Below are 20,634 nucleotides of genomic sequence, written 5' to 3'. Positions count from 1 at the left end.
TAGTATTTAGTCACTTAGCCATAATACCAACTTACCTCATAATTTGTAATATTTTAAAATTAAGAATTAAACTAAGTCTGCCCGAAATGCCTAGCCATGCTAGGTGTTCTAGTGGTACACTCTGTAATCATTATTTTACTACATGAAAACCACACAATAACCAAATTCTGTAAACTCAGTACTGTAATCCTTATAGAGAATAAACTTTGAATTGAATTGAACCATGGTGACATTACACATCCCTGTCTAAGACCTACTTTTACCGGGAAGTAGTCTCCCTCTCTTCTACACACCCTAATCTGAGCCTCATTATCCTCATAAAAACTCTTTACAGCATTTAGTAACTTACCATTTATTCCATATATGTACTTGCAACATCTGCCACATTGCTTCCCTATCCACTCTATCATATACCTTTTCTAAATCCATAAATGCAATAAAAACTTCCCTACCTTTATCTAAATACTGCTCACATATATGCTTCAATGTAAACACTTGATCTACACATCCCATACCCACTCTAAAACCTCCTTGCTCATCCACAATTCTACATTCTGTCTTACCTCTAATTCTTTCAATAATAACCCTACCGTACAGTTTTCCTGGTATACTCAGTAAACTTATTCCTCTATAATTTTTACAATCTCTTTTGTCCCCCTTCCCTTTATATAAAGGGACTATACACGCTCTCCGCCAATCCCTAGGTACATTCCCCTCTTTCATACATTTATTAAACAAAAATACCAACCACTCCAACACTATGTCCCCCCCTGCTTTTAACATTTCTGTCATGATCTCGTCAGTTCCAGCTGCTTTACCCCCTTTCATTCTACATAATGCCTCATGCACCTCCCCCACACTCACGTCCTGCTCTTCTTCACTCCTAAAAGATGGTATACCTCCCTGGCCAGTGCATGAAATTACCGCCTCCCTTTATTCGTCAACATTTAAAAGTTACTCAAAATATTCTTGCCATCTACCCAAAACCTCCATCTCCCCATCTACTAACTCCCCTACTATGTTTTTAACTGAAATCCATTTGTTCCCTAGACTTTAACTTGTTTAACTCACTCCAAAATTTTTTCTTATTTTCATTAAAATTTCTTGACAGTACCTCTCCCACTATCATCCGCTCTCCTTTTGTACTCTCTCACCACTCTCTTCACCTTTCTTTTACTCTCCATATACTCTGCTCTTCTTATAACACTTCTGCTTTGTAAATACCTCTCATAAGCTACCTTTTTCTCTTTTATCACACCCTTTACTTCATCATTCCACCAATCACTCCTCTTTCCTCCTGCACCCACCCTCCTATAACCACAAACTTCTGCCCCACATTCTAATATTGCATTTTTAAAACTATTCCAACCCTCTTCAACCCCCCCACTACTCATCTTTGCACCAGCCCACCTTTCTGCCAATAGTTGCTTATATTTCACCCGAACTTCCTCCTCCCTTAGTTTATACACTTTCACCTCCCTCTTGCTTGTTGTTGCCATTTTCCTCTTATCCCATCTACCTCTTACTCTAACTGTAGCTACAACTAGATAATGATCCGATATATCAGTTGCCCCTCTATAAACGTGTACATCCTAGAGCCTCCCCATCAACATTTTATCCACCAATACATAATCTAACAAACTACTTTCATTACGTGCTATATCATACTTTGTATATTTATTTATCCTCTTTTTCATAAAATATGTATTACTTATTACCAAACCTCTTTCTACACATAGCTCAATTAAAGGCTCCCCATTTTCATTTACCCCTGGCACCCCAAATTTACCTACTACTCCCTCCACAACATTTTTACCCACTTTAGCATTAAAATCCCCAACTACAAGTACTCTCGCACTGGGTTCAAAACTCCCCATGCATTCCCTCAACATTTCCCAAAATCAATCTCTCTCCTCTATACTTCTCTCTTCCCCAGCTGCATATACGCTTACTATAACCACTTCTCACATCCGATCTTTATTTTACTCCACATAATCCTTGAATTTATACATTTGTAGTCCCTCTTTTCCTGCCATAGCTTATCCTTCAACATTACTGCTACTCCTTCTTTAGCTCTATTAGAAACCCCTGACCTAATCCCATTTATTCCTCTCCACTGAAACTCACCCACCCCCTTCAGCTTTATTTCACTTAAAGCCAGGACATCCAGCTTCTTCTCATTCATAACATCCACAATTATCTCTTTCTTATCATTCGCACAACATCCACGCACATTCAGACTTCCCACTTTGACAATTTTCTTCTTCTTATTCTTTTTAGTAATTATTACAGGAAAAGGGGTTACTAGCCCATTGTTCCCAGCATTTTAGTTGACTTTTACAACACGCATGGCTTACGGAGGAAAGATTCTTTTTTCACTTCCCCATGGATATTAAAGGAAAAGTAATTAGAACAAGAACTAAGATAAAATCAAAGAAAACTCAGATGAGTGTGTATAAATAAACGTGTAGTGTGACCTAAGTGTAAGTAGAAGTAGCAAGACGTACCTGTAATCTTGCATATTTATGAGACAGACAAAAGACACCAGCAATCGTACCATCATGTAAAACAATTACAGGCTTTCGTTTTACACTCACTTGGCAGAACGGTAGTACCTCCTTGGGTGGTTGCTGTCTACCAACCTACTACCTAACAATTATCAGGAGATAATGTTATGCAGTCAATAATATGTGAAAAGGCAACGCAGTTGCATGCGGATCTCGTAAAGAAAATGCCTGAAATTAGTGCTGATGTTAGTGAATTTAAGGCCAGCAAAGGCTGGTTTGAGAGATTTAAGAAGTGTAGTGGCATACACCGTGTGGTAAGACATGGCAAGGCTGCAAGTTCTGACAAGTATGCAGCTGAAAAATATGTTCAGGAATTCAAGTGGTACATAGAGGCTGAACAATTCAAGCCCCAACAAGTGTTCATTTGTGACAAAACAGGCCTTTTTTGGAAGAAAATGCCAAAGAGGACCTACATCACGCAGGAGGAAAAGGCACTCCCAGGATACAAGCCTATGAAAGACAGGCTAACTCTCATGTTCTGTAGTAATGCTAGTGGGGATTTCAAAGTGAAGCCTTTACTGGTGTATCACTCTGAAAATCCCAAAGTGTTCAAGAAAAACAGTGTTGCCAAGAGTAAATTGTGTATGATGTGGAAGGCAAACAGTAAGGCATGGGTCGCGAGGGACATTTTCCTTCCTTAATTGGTTTAATGAAGTGTTTGGCCCCAGTGTGAAGAAATACCTCCAGGAAAATAAATTGGAACTCAAGTGCCTCCTGGTAATGGACAATGCACCTGCTCATCCTCCAGACTTGGAAGAGCAAATGGTGAAGGAGTTTCATTTCATCACAGTAAGTTCTTGCCCCCTAATACCACTCCTCTCATCCAGCCCATGGACCAGCAGATCATTTCCAACCTCAAAAAACTGTACACCAAAGCAATGTTTCAAAGGTGCTTTGATGTGACCTCAGACACTCACTTGACCCTAAGAGAATTTTGGAAAGATCACTTCAGCATCCTCCACTGCACAAACCTTATAGGTAAGGCATGGGAGAGAGAGTGACTTCCAGGACTTTGAACTCTTCTTGGAGAAAATTGTGGCCAGAATGTGTCCAAGAGACGGATTTTGAAGGGTTTGGGGTTGACCCTGACGAGCCTATGGCAGTTGTGGAAAGTACTGTGGCATTGGGGACTTCCATGGGGTTGGATGCAAGTGGTGAGGATGTGGAAGAGTTGGAGGAGGACCACAATAAAGAGCTAACCACTGAAGAGCTGCAAGGCCTTCATCTGCAACAGAAACAGACCACAGCTCACGAAATTGCATCAGAGGAGGAGGAAGAGAGATGGAGGAAGGTGCCTTCTTCAAAGATGAAGGACATTTGTGCAAAGTGGAGTGAGGTGCAAACATTTATGGATGAACGTCACCCTGACAAAGCCGTTGCAGGCCGTGTTGGCAACATGTACAATGACAATGCTGTGTCCCATTTTAAGGAAGTTTTAAAGAAACTCCAGATACAGACCTCTCTGAAACACTTTTTTGAATGACAGGGGTCCAGTGACTCTCAAGCTGGTCCTAGTGGCATTAAAAAACAAAGAAGGGAAGTAACCCCAGAAAAGGACTTGGTACCTGAAGTCATTATGGAGGGGGATTCCCCTTCCAAACAATAGTACACCTCCATCTTCTCCCCTCCTCCCATCTGATCACTCATCAAGTCTTCAATAAAGGTAAGTGTCATTTTATTGTTTTATTTTGCATGTCTCATTGTTTTCTGTGTTGGTAAATGTATATTTCATGTAAAAAAAAATTATTTTTAATACTTTTGGGTGTCTGGAACGGATTAATTGGATTTACATTATTTCTTATGGGGAAAATGAATTCGGAAATCGTCAGATTAAGGTTTAGTCACTCAAAGGAATGAATTAATTACAATAACCGAGGGTCCACTGTAATTAACCCTTTGACTGTCGCGGCCGTATATATACGTCTTACGAGGTACCGTGTTTGACGTATATACTCATAAATTCTAGCGGCTTCAAATCAAGCAGGAGAAAGCTGGTAGGCCCACATGTGAGAGAATGGGTCTGTGTGGTCAGTGTGCACCATATAAAAAAAATCCTGGAGCACGCAGTGCATAATGGGAAAAAAAAAACTCCGACCGTTGTTTTAATTAACCCTTTGAGGGTTTTCGTCATACTAGTACGTTTTACGCGTAGGGGTTTTTGACGTACTAGTACTCATAAATTCTAGCGGCCTCAAATCTAGTGGGAGAAAGCTGGTAGGCCTTCATATGAAAGAATGGGTCTATGTGGTCAGTGTGCACAGTCTAAAAAAAATCCTGCAGCACACAGTGCATAATGAGAAAAAAAAAACTTTGACCATTTTTTTTTAATAAATCAGCGACTTTGCAGTGTATTTTCGTATGGTATTTATTGTTGTATTCTAGTTTTCTTGGTCTCATTTTATAGAATGGAAGACATATTACAAAAATTGAGATGATTTTGACTGGTTTTACAAAGAAAGGTGCCTTGAAATTGAGCTCAAAGTAGCAGAAATGTTCGATTTTTACCAAACTTCAAAAGTAAACAAATCGTGCCAAGCGTGCAATACACGTCAACTGGTGAGTCTAATATTCTTTCACAAGTGCACCAATAATATTTATACCATTTTTTACACTAATGCAGTAGTCTGCATAACAGTAAATCTTATATTTTTTGTGAAAATAAAAATTCAAAGTGGAAAGCAAAAGAATATAAGAGGGGACTTGAGACATGACTAATGACTAGAGGAAATGTCATTTTAGTGCCAGGAATGTCTTTCTTGTTTATTCTGGACCCTATTCCGAAATTGGCATCTTTTGAAATTTGTGTGAAATTGGCAAAATTGCTAAATTCTGACCACTGTACTGGATAGTTGAATTTCATAAATGAGTGGTTTCTTGCATCCATTCGATAGAAAAAATGGAGTTCTAGCGAAATATTCATGTTTTTTGTCGACTAGTACAGTGAAATTGGCCGAAAATGGGGCTCAAAGTGGGCAAAATCGCCGATGCGTAAACATCGCCGAGACCGCTAACTTTGCGAGAGCATAATTCCGTAAGTTTTCTATCAAATTTCAAACTTTTGGTGTCTTTATGATCGGGAAAAGATTCTCTATCTTTTCGTAAGAGAAAATAATTTTTTTTTTTTTTTAAATTTGGCCGACCCTGAGAACGAGTTTCGGAGAGGGCCTGTCGACCCTCAAAGGGTTAAAATGCCGACTTTGTGGTTTATTTTCATATAGCACTTATGGTTGTATTCTCGTTTTCTTGGTCTCATTTGATAGAACGGAAAACATATTATAGAAATAGAGGTGATTTTGACTGATTTTACTAAAAAAAATAACCTAGAAATGGAGCTCAAAGTAGGGGAAATGTTTGATTTTGCCAATGTTCAAAAGTAAACAAATGATGCCATTCTCCAATAAATGTCCAACTAGCCATTCTAATATGCAGTCATGAATGGGTTGATGTTATTTATACAATTATTACAGTATTGCAGTAGTCTGCATAATAGTAAATCTTCTATTTTTTGTTTGAATAAAAATTCAAAATAGGAAGCAAGAGTAATGTCAGAGGGGCCTGGAGACATGACTGATGAACAAACAAAATGTTATTTTAGAGCCAGGAATGTCTGCATTGTTCATTCTGGACTTTATTTTGAAATTGTCATATTTTTTTAATTTTCGTGAAATTGGCCAAATTGCAAATTTCTGACCACATTATTAGGTAGTTGAAATCGGTAAATGGGTAGTTTCTTGTACTCAATCGATAGAAAAAAAATGGAGTTCTAAAGAAATAGCTATGAGCTTGGGCGACTGGAATAATGGAATTAGCCGAAAATAGGGCTCAGAGTGGGTGAAATCGCCGATTTATAAACAGCGCCGAGGTCGCTAACTTCGCGAGAGCGTAATTCCGTCAGTTTTCCATCAAATTTCGTTTTTTGGTGTCATTACAATCGGGAAAAGATTCTCTATCATTTCATAAGAAAAAATAATTTTTTTTTTTTTAAAGTTTGCGACACCAGGAGACACCTCAGGATTGGGGGTTGCAACAGTCAAAGGGTTAAAATTCACCACTCCATAACCTGTGTCTAGTTTTAAGTAGTCTGTAAAAATTAGAATTAATCTGCCTGAAATGCTCATGCATACTAGTGGCTTTCTTTGTGCTTAACAATATCTTACTACATGTAAACTATACATCGTATACTTCTCAAAAGAAAGAAATTTTTGAATTTTGAATTTGAATCACTGGAGACACCTCTGCTACCTCACCCCCTCCCTCAATATATACTCAGTATGTCCCTTTAATGTACATGTACATACACTACTGTATACCTGGAGAGGGTTTTGGGGGGTTCAACGTCCCTGTGGCCTGGTCTGTGACCAGGCTTCATGGTGGATCAGGGCCTGATCAACCAGGTTGTTACTGCTGGCCGCAAGCAAGCCGACACACAAACCACAGCCTGGATGGTAAGGTACTGACTTTAGGTGCCTGTCCAGTGCTTTCTTGAAGACAGCCAGGGGTCTATTGGTAATCCCCCTTATGTATGCTGAGAGGCAGTTGAACAGTCTTGGGCTCCTATCTCTTATTGTGTTTTCTCTTAGCATACTCATGGCACCCTTGCTTTTCACTGGGGGGATGTTGCACCGCCTGCCAAGTCTTTTGCTTTCGCAGGGAGTGATTTTCATGTAGAAATTTGGGACTAGTCCCTCTAGGATTTTCCAAGTGTATATTACCATGTACCTTTCTTGCCTGCATTCCAGGGAGTACAACTCAAGGGATTTCAACTGTTCCCAGTAATTTAGGTTCTTTATTGTACTTGTATGTGCCATTATAGTTCTCTGTACATTCTCCAGGTGTGCAATTTCACCTGCCTTGAAAGGGGCTATTAGTGTACAGCAATATTCCAGCCTAGAGAGAGAACAAGCAATTTGAAGAAAATCATCATGGGTCTGGCATCCCTAATTTTGAAGGCTCTCTATCCATCTTATTTTCCTAGCAGCTGTGGTAGAAACACTGTTGTGATCTTTGAAAGTGAGATCCTCTGACATTATCACTTCCATGTTCTTCACATTAGTTTTTCGCTATATTGTGTGGTCAGAATTTGTTTTATACTCCGAATAAGTTTTAATTTCCTTGAGTTATCCATATCCGAGTAACTGAAATTTGTCTTCATTCAACTTCATATAGTTTTCTGTGGCCCATTTAAGGATTTGGTAGATGTCTGCTTGGAGACTTGTGGTGTCTTCGATGGATGGCACTGTCATGTAAATTAGGGTATCATTGGTAAAGGAAGACATGGTGCTGTGGCTTACAGCTATGTCAGATATGAGGATGAGGAACAGGATGGGAGCAAGTACTGTGCCTTGAGGAGCAGAACTTTTCACTGTAGTCACCACTGACTGTGCCTCCATTCCAAAAGTGTTCAGAGTTCGTGTAAGATTTCTGTCATTTCTTGCCAACTTTTTTTCTCTTCCTAGAACAAAAAAAACCTCTGTCTCTGGAGTGGTTGTGGCTACCCAGGTTTGTTTCTCATGGTCTGAGTGATCTGTATCTTCCTGTCCTCTTTAGATGGTGTACCTGACAGTATGTGTTGTAGCACTGTCTTTCCTGGACTGACAAGTAACACATTTAGGGTCAAATAAATTACAAGAGGAGGAGTTGCATTCTCCGGTTGTCATGTGGGAGCGGCATTTTCTGGGATGGTTTGACTGAGTCTCTGATGGGTGACACATTACCATAATGTCTCATTTACTTGCAAATGTGTATATTTAACTACATGTAATTGTCAGTATTAATACTAGTAGTTTTTTTTTTTTCAACAAGTCGGCCGTCTCCCACCGAGGCAGGGTGACCCAAAAAGAAAGAAAATCCCCAAAAAGAAAATACTTTCATCATCATTCAACACTTTCACCTCACTCACACATCATCACTGTTTTTGCAAAGGTGCTCAGAACACAACAGTTTAGAAGCATATACGTATAAAGATACACAACATATCCCTCCAAACTGCTAATTCTAGTAGGTATAAGCATTAATTATCATCATCATAAGGCATTCACAAAAAAGTGCTTCAGTAGTAACTTCAAATATAAACTTTTATTCTGCTTGGAGTGCAGCCTATCCTACTGAACAAATGCCAGTTTTGACTTCAGCTGATGACCGTCGACCTGGTCAGACTGGGCCATGGAGGCAGTGACTCCTGAAACCCTCTCCAGGTATACTCCACGTATGAGTAAACACTCAATATAGACTACTAGGAAGGAATGGATGACCAGTAATGGTAACTGTGATGGATAAAGAAGAGATTGTTTTCCCATGGAAGTAACAATAACGGAATATGCTGTAATCACTATATGCTTTATTTTTTCTAAATCGATTGACCCAGTGGAATTTGTTTCACATTTCCAAGGTCCTTTATATGGAGGCCCTCTATATGGAGATCCATTACATCAAAGGTTTGCTGTATATTACGGAATATGCATCTTCCAGTGCACTCACTGGGTCTCTTCTCTGTTTGCATTTCAAAAGTCTGTCTTTCCTTTACATAATGCAGACTTTAATTTACTGGTACAGTGTTACTGTACGTTATAATGAGTTAAATTTTGTTAACAGAAAACACTAACCTAACCAAACCTAAACAATATACACTGAGAAATTAGTTTAAAAATTAATGTATGAAATCCACAGTGGCACTTGGGCAGGTTGCAATGTAATAATTCTGGTATGATCTTTTCTTCCTATACTGTATGTAGAGGAAAAAACAGCCTACTGCTATATGGAACAGGATATTCACCCTATCTAATATTAAAACTAAATATAAATGTTGTCCCTACCAGAAAAAGAGTGGTTTTCATAAGTTATCCTTTTATGTTTAGTCAAAAAACAATTACTGATAAGTGGCAAATAAAATGACATGATAATTATACTGTCTAAATCTTTTCAGTTTTCCCAAATATGACCCCTGGGGATGCCCTCCGAGTAGCATTTCACATAGCCAACTAGCTTCAACAACTTTAGTATATGCAGCACTTCAACTACACACAAGTTGTGAACATCAATACTATCTTTATACTGTAGATATGTTCCAGGCTCATGGCAGCTGTACTAAGCTCAATGAGGCTATTAACGCTTAATTCCACACAATGAGAATCTTCAATACGTTTTGAGAATTACACTGATGGCACGTGGTGAATATTTGTCAGAAATAAAAAAAAAATTCAAATAAAAATGGTGAATTCACATACAGAAGAGGGGGGGAACCAGTACAATTTAACCAAATCATGACACAAGAACAGCCAAACTTTGCCCATGAGTTAAAAGATTAACCGAGTGGATACACTTCATAAGTAACAAAAAAAGGCACAATACCGTGACTGGAACGATACACAAATAATCCGCACATAAAAAAGAGAGAAGCTTGCGACGACGTTTCGGTCCGACTTGGACCATTTACAAAGTCACACAAAATGTGACTTTGTAAATGGTCCAAGTCGGACCGAAACGTCGTCGTAAGCTTCTCTCTTTTTTATGTGCGGGTTATTTGTGTACACTTCATAAGGCCATCCATGAAGCTTCATGGTTGCCTTTCCAAAACTCCACTTTGGCTTATCAATAAGCAAACTATAATAGCTTAGTGTATTAAGCTTTTCCTCAGTAAGCATGCTATGGGCCTTCGGAATGTTGCACACTTTGAACAGTAATTTGTAAATAAAGATTTGTGTCCGTAGTTAATTTGTAATCAAAATAATAATACAGTGGACCCCCGCTTAACGATCACCTCCAAATGCGACCAATTATGTAAGTGTATTTATGTAAGTGCGTTTGTACGTGTATGTTTGGGGGTCTGAAATGGACTAATCTACTTCACAATATTCCTTATGGGAAAAAATTCGGTCAGTACTGGCACCTGAACATACTACTGGAATGAAAAAAGTTCGTTAACCGGGGGTCCACTGTACTGGTAATTCAGATGGCATAAATGAAGCATGTTTAATTACGACCTGAACTCTTGTGCTTGAGTATACAATGTAAACGTGTTACAACCAATATACTCATTTTTTTTTACACAGCAGGAGAATTGCACATGCTTACCGAGATCACTCTGTACCGACATTCCTCCCGCTATTATTTGTTCCACTGCTTTTTTTTCGTTTTACCCTGCTGACTCTTACATAGCCTCTTCACTTTCTTTTACAATGACTTTTTCATCCAAAATACTTTATAAATAATTGAAATACTATATATTCTTCCAAAACCCAATAACTACTCAAATTACCGAGTGGAACAAAAAAATATTTGCTCGATACACACTTTAATTGTCCTACCTTCCATGCTTGAGGTAGCCAAGTTAACTTGCTGGTCATTATGAAAATTTTCACATGAAGATGCTGGTACACTCAGGTCTGGTATTTTGGTAGTTTCGCTCCAATTTTCTTTTTCCCCTTTTGTGACATTTACGTTGGCATCAATCTTCCTTGTAAGCTCCAACTCCTCCTCTGGCTCAATCTTAATTCTCCCAGCCTGTTCTGCAACATCTAGCACAGAACTACCCATATGTGGATGTGGTGTTGGAGCATCTGACAAAGTGCTTCCCTTCACAGTCTCTAGTTGGCCTGCTTCTTTAATATCACTGGATATTCTTTTTCTTGCATCCTGTGCTTTTTCTAAGGCTTCGCCTATTGTAATTCTACAATTTAAAGTGGGTCGGGATGGTGTGATGGTTTTCTTGCGAGAGTTAGTCTTCTTTGAGGGAAATGTCAGCATGGACAGGCCTTTCTTCATGCTATCACTTAATTGGAAGGGAAGCTTTGGCGACTCTTTGTTAACCTTAGCAGAGACTGCTTCCTTTGCCTCACATTCTGAAAGATCATTTTTATCACTGTCTTTTACAGCTTCATTTTTGGTTGATGAAGCAGGAGCCTGCACACCACATACACTCTTGATAAGGCTATCTAGGAGAGCTTCAGTTGATGCTGAGTGATCATCATCATCATAATCCACAGTTGTGTTGGGGAAATCACTATCAAAACCAGCCTGTGCATTAACTGCAATATCTTCACTAGTTATTTCTGAGTTTGCCTCAAGAAATTTTAAGATAGTCTCTGGGTCATTAAACTCCATTGTATTCATCCAGTCTGGATTCATCCAAAACCTGAAAGATATGAATGAGAGAATCTATAATGACTGTTGTATGTTTCACCTGCAATATGTGAGGCACTCTCTTAAATACTGTATACAAAAATTAAAATTAATTAAAAAGAAAAACAAATAAAATATTAAGAAAACTATATTAACATTTTGTCAGACAACTAATATTCAAGAAAACTTAATGTTCACATTCAAATAAATGAGCAGACTAGCAATAAATTTACCTAAAACATGGAAAACTATCATGCACACAATAAAAACCACAGTACTGCATACAATAAAAACCACAGTATTGCATACAATGAAACCATAATATGTCTATCATGCAAGCCCCTTTCTGAATTTTGGAGCAGGGATTATAACAGTATACAAAATTTGTTGTGACCATCCTCAAACCTTTAATAATACATAAATATATATTGAAGGGCTCTGCAATCTGGTATAGATATACAGCACTCATATGCTTGTGCTATGAGGTCATATTATATGAAAAAAAATACAGGTAAAAAAATAACCATACACATTTTACAGGATAAATCCAGTGGGGATGCAAAATGAAGGCAGAGAGAGTACAGCAGAACACAAAGGGAGAACAGTGCAATCACCTGATCTAACACCAACCAGACAACTGCCTGACAAATATACGTATACACAAAACTTGACATTATGCACAAGCAAAGGAAAATTTGCATTAACTCAAGAAAAAATCCAAGGCAAAAATAATAGCAAACCCAAGTGGCTCAACACATTGCATGGAGGAACACACACACACACCATGTCTTCCCCTCAGGAGGATGAAATAAGTCTTGTACTGTACCCACACCCTCCTTAAAAAAAAAAAAGTATGGTGCTTGCTTAAAATTCTTCCATTGCTTGTAGAGAAAGTACGTGATGTACAGGTATATGGGTACACTGCTTAAAATGGATGTACTGTGCATGTGCTTGTGTGACTTAGATGACTCGTAACATAAGTCAGTCCTAAACCTGGCAGGCCAGTGAGCTATCTGCTATACCATACTTGCCTGATAAGATTTGTCAAAATAGGTATATTTTTATACACACTATGAATGTTAACATGGCTGCAAAGGCAGGTTTTTACAGATGAATCTCAGGCCAATGTGGCAAGCTCTAGCTCAAGTCCCTCAAAGTCAGACTGCCTTACCATGGGTTCAAATCTCACACATTCTAATTGTTTACATAATTATGATTTTGAAAGTTATAAATAACAGTTTTGAAGGAAGCTGATCTAGAGCTTGCCACAGCCATGTAGGTGTGAGATTCATCGGTAAAAACCTTGAATTTGTAGTTACAGTGATCTGATCTGACAACGAAAAATGGATCCCAGGTTACAACCTATACAGATACGACAGAGTGAACAGGCAAAAGGGGGGGGTTGGCCTGTATATCGCAGAGTCACTTGTTTGCACAGAACTGCTTAATGCCTCAAATGATGTCGTGGAAGTTTTAGCAGTAAAGATCGAGAACCAAAACCTAGTCATTGTGGTAGTCTACAAGCCTCCAGATACAACGTCCCAGTAATTCCAGGAACAGATGTCAAAAATTGACCACTGTCTGGAAAATCTGGCAGCTCCTGCCCCCAACATCTTGCTCCTGGGGGATTTCAACTTGAGGCACCTAAAATGGAGGAATATAGCAAATAATGTTGTTGCAGTGATAGCACCAGGAGGCAGCTCTGACGAGAACTCTCACACACACACGAGCTTTTAAATCTCTGCACAAAATTCAACTTAAACCAGCAAATAATAGAGCCTACTAGACTGGAGAATACACTAGACCTCATCTTCACTAACAATGATGATCTGATACGAAATGTCACCATATCAAAAACAATATACTCAGATCACAACATAATCGAGGTTCAGACATGTATGCGTGGAGCCCCAGACCGACAAAATGAGATTAGTCACGAGGTAGCCTTCACCAAATTCAACTTCAATAACAAGAACATAAAGTGGGACCAAGTAAATCAAGTCCTAAACAATATAGTATACTGGGAAGATAGACTAAGCAACACGGACCCCAACTTATGCCTAGAACAGATTAACTCGGTAGCACTCGATGTATGCTCAAGGCTTATTCCTCAAAGAAAGAGGAGGAGTAGATGTAAAACAGAAAGAGACAGGCGCTCCCTTTACAGGCGACAGAAAAGAATAACAGAGCAGCTAAAAGAGGCCAATATATCTGAAATGCATAGGGAGTCACTGGTCAGAGAAATAGCAAACATCGAACTTAAGCTAAAGGAATCTTATAGGAGTCAGGAATCGCGGGAAGAACTAAAAGCCATAAATAAAATTGAAAGAAACCCAAAGCACATGCATTTCTTTTCTTATGCCAAATCAAATTCGAGAACAACATCCAGTATTGGGCCCCTACTTAAACAAGATGGGTCCTACACTGTCTTGAATGATTTCAGATGACAGCAAGGAAATGAGTGAGCTACTCAAGTCCCAAAATGACTCAGTTTTTAGCAAGCCGCTAACCAGACTGAGAGTCGAAGATCAAAATGAATTTTTTTATGAGAGAGCCACAGAATTTGGTTAACACAAGCCTATCTGATATTATCCTGATGCCAAATGACTTCGAACAGGCGATAAATGACATGCCCATGCACTCTGCCGCAGGGCCAGACTCGTGGAACTCCGTGTTCATCAAGAACTGCAAGAAGCCCCTATCACGAGCTTTTACCATCCTATGGAGAGGGAGCATGGATAAAGGGGTCGTCCCACAGTCACTAAAAACAACAGACATAGCCCCACTCCACAAAGGGGGCAGTAAAGCAATAGCAAAGAACTACAGACTGATAGCACTAACATCCAATATCATAAAAATCTTTGAAAGGGTCCTAAGAAGCAAGATCGCCACCCATCTAGATACCCATCAATTACACAACCCAGGGCAACATGGGTTTAGAGCAGGTCGCTCCTGTCTGTCTCAGCTACTGGATCACTACGACAAGGTCCTAGATGCACTAGAAGACAAAAAGAATGCAGATGTAATGTATACAGACTTTGCAAAAGCCTTCGACAAGTGTGACCATGGCGTAATAGCGCACAAAATGCGTGCTAAAGGAATAACAGGAAAAGTTGGTAGATGGATCTATAATTTCCTCACAAACAGAGCACAAAGAGTAGTAGTCAACAGAGTAAAGTCTGAGGTGGCTACGGTGAAAAGCTCTGTTCCACAAGGCACAGTACTCGCTCCCATCTTGTTTCTCATCCTTATATCTGACATAGACAAGGATGTCAGCCACAGCACTGTGTCTTCCTTTGCAGATGACACCCGAATCTGCATGACAGTGTCTTCCATTGCAGACACTGCAAGGCTCCAGGCGGACATCAACCGAATCTTTCAGTGGGCTGCAGAAAACAATATGAAGTTCAACGATGAGAAATTTCAATTACTCAGATATGGTAAACACAAGGAAATTAAATCTTCATCAGAGTACAAAACAAATTCTGGCCACAAAATACAGTGGACCCCCGCATAACGATGGCATCACATAGCGATTATTTCGCATACCGCTTACTTTAATTGCAAAAATTTTGCCTCACATACCGCTTAAAAACCCGCTTACCGATTTTCGTCCGAGACGCGTCCAATGTGCGGCCTGAGCCACGCTCACATGTTCCGCCGGTGGCATTGTTTACCAGCCAGCCTCCGCGGTAACATCCAAGCATACAATCGGAATATTTCGTATTATTACAGTGTTTTCGGTGCTTTTTCTGGAAAATAAGTGACCATGGGCCCCAAGAAAGCTTCTAGTGCCAACCCTACAGCAATAAGGGTGAGAATTACAATAGAGATGAAGAAAAAGATCATTGATAAGTATGAAAGTGGAGTGCATGTCTCCGAGCTGGCCAGGTTGTATAATAAACCCCAATCAACCATCGCTACTATTGGTGGTACAGCTGCTGCTGCTGCTGCACTGTCAGCTGCTGCTGCTGCACTGTCAGCTGCTGCTGCTGCTGTAGCACCGTTGTTGGTGTGGCTTATTGAGAATACCAAGAAACAATTAACCCCAGAGGATTTGCCACCCAGGATAACCCAAAAAAGTCAGTGTCATCGAAGACTGTCTAACTTATTTCCATTGGGGTCCTTAATCTTGTCTCCCAGGATGCAACCCACACAAGTCGACTAACACCCAGGTGAACAGGGAAAAATGCCTGGAACTAGTGCTCATATTGGTGAATTTAAAGCCAGCAAAGGTTGGTTTGAGAGATTTAAGAATCGTAGTGGTATACACAGTGTGATAAGGCCTGTTCTGGAAGAAAATGCCAAACAGGACCTACAGTACTCAGGAGGAAAAGGCACTCCCAGGACACAGTGTCTCATCAGTCATTGCTGCATCTTCAATAAAGGTAAGTGTCATTTATTCTTCATTTAGTAGACTAGTACATGCACAATATATACTGTGCATGTACTACTCTACTATTGTGCATGTATCCTTCTCTTTGTGTGTGGGAAAATGTATATTTCATGTGGTAAAATTTTTTTTTTTTCATACTTTTGGGTGTCTTGCACGGATTAATTTTATTTCCATTATTTCTTATGGGGAAAATTCATTCACATAACGATTATTTCGCATAACAATTACCCCTCTTGCACGGATTAAAATCGTTAACCGGGGGTCCACTGTAGAGCGAAACACCAACGTCAAAGACCTGGGAGTGATCATGTCGGAGGATCTCACCTTCAAGGACCATAACATTGTATCAATCGCATCTGCTAGAAAAATGACAAAAATGGATAATGAGAACCTTCAAAACTAGGGAGGCCAAGCCCATGATGACACTCTTCAGGTCGCTTATTCTATCTAGGCTGGAATATTGCTGCACACTAACAGCACCTTTCAAGGCAGGTGAAATTGCTGACCTAGAAAATGTACAGAGAACCTTCACGGCACGCATAACGGAGATAAAACACCTCAATTACTGGGAGCGCTTGAAGTTCCTGAACCTGTACTCCCTGAAATGCAGGTGGGAGATACATGATTATATACACCTGGAAAATCCTAGAGGGACTAGTATCAAACTTGCACACGAAATCACTCACAACGAAAGCAAAAGACTCACAGACGATGCAACATCCCCCCAATGAAAAGCAGGGGTGTCACTAGCACGTTAAGAGACAATACAATTAGTGTCAGGGGCCCAAGACTGTTCAACTGCCTCCCATCATACATAAGGGAGATTACCAATAGACCCCTGGCTGTCTTCAAGCAGGCACTGGACAAGCACCTAAAGTCGGTACCTGACCAGCCGGGCTGTGGCTCGTATGTTGGATTGCGTGCAGCCAGCAGTAACAGCCTGTTTGATCAGGCTCTGATCCACCAGGAGGCCTGATCACAGACCAGGCCGCGGGGGCGTTGACCCCCGGAACTCTCTCCAGGTACGTGCTAACCTTCCTATTGTATATAAAAATACCACTAGAAGGGTGAATCTTTTTTTTTTTTTATTATCACACCGGCCGATTCCCACCAAGGCAGGGTGGCCCGAAAAAGAAAAACTTTCACCATCATTCACTCCATCACTGTCTTGCCAGAAGGGTGCTTTACACTACAGTTTTTAAATTGCAACATTAACACCCCTTATCAGCCATAATATGGTAGTGAACAATACATTGGTTTCCTAAGAGTCCAAGCCCCACTTATTTTGAGAGTTGACCTAGAAGACAGGCAAATATTGTATATACATACACAACATAACTGACAGCTACACAAGTAGATTAATGCCATGATTATTGGAGTGCTTATAAGACAAATTTATATTGTGATGCCAGCAGCCTACAGGTGTAACAGGTCTAAGTCATTTGGTGGACAGTCTGGACAATTACAAAAACTGGAGATCACACAGCATATCTTATTAATATACTGTACATACTGCAGCCCATCCTCCTAAATAAAATCAGTATATTTCTATAGCTTCAACAGTCAGACATGTAGCTATAATGAAACAGTATTATGTGACTGTACTGTACTATGTTCCGTGTGTCCGTTACCAAGGATGAATGGATCTGAATGGGAGGTAACAAATGTTACCTCATCTGCAAACAGAATTAGTTTAAGTTCCTGAGATGAATTACAAAGGTCACTGGTGTAGATGAAGCAAGGTGGAGAGCCAAGGACATTGCCCTGAGGCACCCTATGTTAACAGGATAAAATGATGAGGTTGTGTCATTGATGAAAACATGGAGATGGCTGTGTTCAGTTGTAGATGTTTGGTTATGGTGTTCAGGTGCAGGTGTTTGGTTATGGCATTCAGGTGCAGGTGTTTGGTTATGGTGTTGAGCTGCAGGTTAGTTAGGTGGAAATCTGTCTGAGCAACAGGTGTTGGGCACTCTTGTCTGAGCCTAGGGCTTTCAAGTATGAGAGAGTATGCCCTCTAATATCATGTTCTAATTTAGGCAGCAGAATGTTGTGGTTCACTGTATCAAAAGCTTTCCTTAGGTTAATGAATCAACTGACAGGATATCTGTTATTTTCAAGTAATGCATAAATATAATAAAACATTCATACTTTTTCCTGACCTGAAACCAAACTGGCACAAGTTGTAAAAAAACTAAGGAGTAAATGAATTTATGAATTAGTTTTCAAAAAAATTTAGATAACAAAGGAAGGTTCAATACTGGTCTGCAATTGGCGAGATCTGTTGGGTCTCCAACTTTGTATACTGGGATAACCTTTGCTATCCTATGTATACAGCCTCTCCTCACTTAGCGATGTACTCGTTTACCGACACCTCGGACTTATGACGGGCTCTCTGACCAGTGTTTATACCTAAATAATATATATTAGAGCTGATTTCCTCTATTCTGTTAATTTCAATATACGTACAGTACACTACTGTATAAACATTTAAAAATATACCAGAAATGTTATGAATGGTGCAAAGGTGACATTACAACAATATCAAAGATGGTTTACCTGGAGAGGGTTTCGTGGGTCAATGCCCCTGTGGCTTGGTCTGAGACCAGGCCTCATGGTGGATCAGGGTCTGATCAGCCAGGCTGTTACTGCTGGCCGCACACAAGCTAACATACGAACCACAGCCTGATTGGTCAGGTACTGACACAAACCCACTACCATTATAGTATACTCCTCACTTTGCGATAAATTTGTTTAATGATGTGGTCTTAGGAATGGAACTCTGTCATTGAGTGAGGAGAGGCTGTAATTGGGCAAGGTTTAGCATCTAATGCTTTGTTGAACATTGATGAAACAGTGGGTTTACCATACAAGCTTTTGTCTTATACAGTATATATTAATAGTGGTTTATTAGCTAGGTTCCCTGCATTGTTCCTCAGTGAAATCACAGTATTATCAAAGTAGCCTCAGTGTGATTAGTTGGGGATAGATATAGTGAGCTTGGAAAATTTCCATCACTAAACACTAAATAATCTGACATTATTTCTTAATCTTTTTCCATATTCCTTTCTTTCTTAGAATGTATAACACTATAACATGAAACTGATATCTTAGCACTGTGAATAACAGCAACAAGAAAAGAATACATCTCTGCTGTGATGTTATTCTCCAATTACCACAGCTAACCCTAGATCATGTCATAAGGGCAGCAGCACATCCTATTCCATCACAGGTTTAGAACCATTTTAATACATAGTAGCATCAGAATGTGACTAGAAATTATCAAGGAAGAGAAAGCACAAGTCCAAAGGAAAGAAGAGAGATGTCAGCTTGCTTGTAACTCAGAATTTGGCAAAAAATCGGCCGAGTGACGGCTCGTAACTCAGAAAACTCATAAGTTGGGGCACTTGTAAATCAAGGTACCACAGTATTTCTGTTTCATCTCTAAACTTGTGCATAAGCTGCTGGATACAGCTTCCTAACAGTTCATGGACCAGCTATCAAAAATTGAATACTCTCTGGAAAAAAAATCTTTCAACCCTACTCCCAAAATAGCTTACAGCCTGGTGATTTTAAGACACTTAAAATGGAAGACCGTAGCAAATTCTGTAATAGCAGAGATAATTTCAGGAGGCAGCTAAGATGAACAGTCTCATACAAATGTATTGTTAAAACTTTGTAACAAATTTACCTTAAGCCAGCAAATAATGGAATCGACAAGACACAACCTCAGATTCATGAATAATGATGATCTAGCTATGAAATGTATCAAGAGAAAATAAATTCAGATGACAACCTAACTGAAGTTCAGCCCTGCATGAACACAGGTCATGAACAGCAGAACAACCATTAGTGTGTTTTCACCAAATTCAACTTTAACAACATGAGCATCAACTGGGGTAAATCACGTCCATAATGATACATGCTGGGAAGACATTTTGAATAACAAGCACTGATGTTCCGTAGCTTGATTGCTTGCACACTAGCTCACGTATTGAGGGCTGTAGTTTGATCACCGGTATGGGTGGAAACATTAGGACGTGTTTCCATAAGATACCTGCTGTCCCTATTCACCTATTAGTAAAATAGGTGCCTGGGTGTTAGTCAACTAGAGTGGGCCACATCCTGGGAGCTAAATTGACTTAATCTGCCTGAAGTGCTCTGCATAACAAACAGCTTTCTATATATACTGTAGTAGTATGTCACTGATGTCAGCTAGGCCTGTATAAATTGTACATGTACGTACTTGTATAAATAATTATTATTAATTATTATTATTAACATAGATCCAAACCAGTGTCTAGAAGGGATCAACTCCTGGAGAGACAGAGGGAACCAAAAGCAATTAATGAAATCGATAGAAATCCAGAATACTTTTCCCATATGCAAAATCCATGACAAAAACCACATCCAGTATTGGGCAATTGCTCAAACAAGATGCAACTTACATTAATGACAGCAAAGAAACGAGTGAGACACTGTTCAGAAAGTTGTTAATCAGCCTTAAGGTTAAAAGGACACAAGTGCAACTAATGTGACATTTATTGTGGCAACGTT

The 20,634-nt window shown here is 39.6% G+C and overlaps 2 protein-coding genes across 7 annotated transcripts in view; one reads left to right on the top strand and one right to left on the bottom strand.

Annotated features, from left to right (window-relative positions):
* LOC128694345 (uncharacterized) overlaps positions 1–20,634 on the top strand; it is a 396,715-nt gene that overhangs the window by 136,449 nt on the left and 239,632 nt on the right. The window lies entirely within an intron of this gene.
* The window catches only part of LOC128694150 (uncharacterized), an 82,078-nt gene that overhangs the window by 48,432 nt on the left and 13,012 nt on the right, over positions 1–20,634 (bottom strand). For 2 of the 3 annotated variants that reach the window (XM_070093639.1, XM_070093640.1), the window contains exon 2: positions 10,871–11,697. In XM_070093639.1, coding sequence (XP_069949740.1) covers positions 10,871–11,690 — 820 coding nt within the window. In that variant the 5' untranslated portion in view covers positions 11,691–11,697. Of the gene's footprint in view, positions 1–10,870; positions 11,698–20,634 lie in introns of those variants that run through there. The other variant, XM_070093642.1, reaches the window with a different exon arrangement.

The sequence above is a fragment of the Cherax quadricarinatus genome, chromosome 43 (genome assembly GCF_038502225.1).
Source record: "Cherax quadricarinatus isolate ZL_2023a chromosome 43, ASM3850222v1, whole genome shotgun sequence".
Classification (NCBI taxonomy): Eukaryota; Metazoa; Arthropoda; class Malacostraca; order Decapoda; family Parastacidae; genus Cherax; species Cherax quadricarinatus.
Note: the sequence above shows the minus strand (reverse complement) of the source record. Positions and strands in the feature narration are given on the sequence as shown.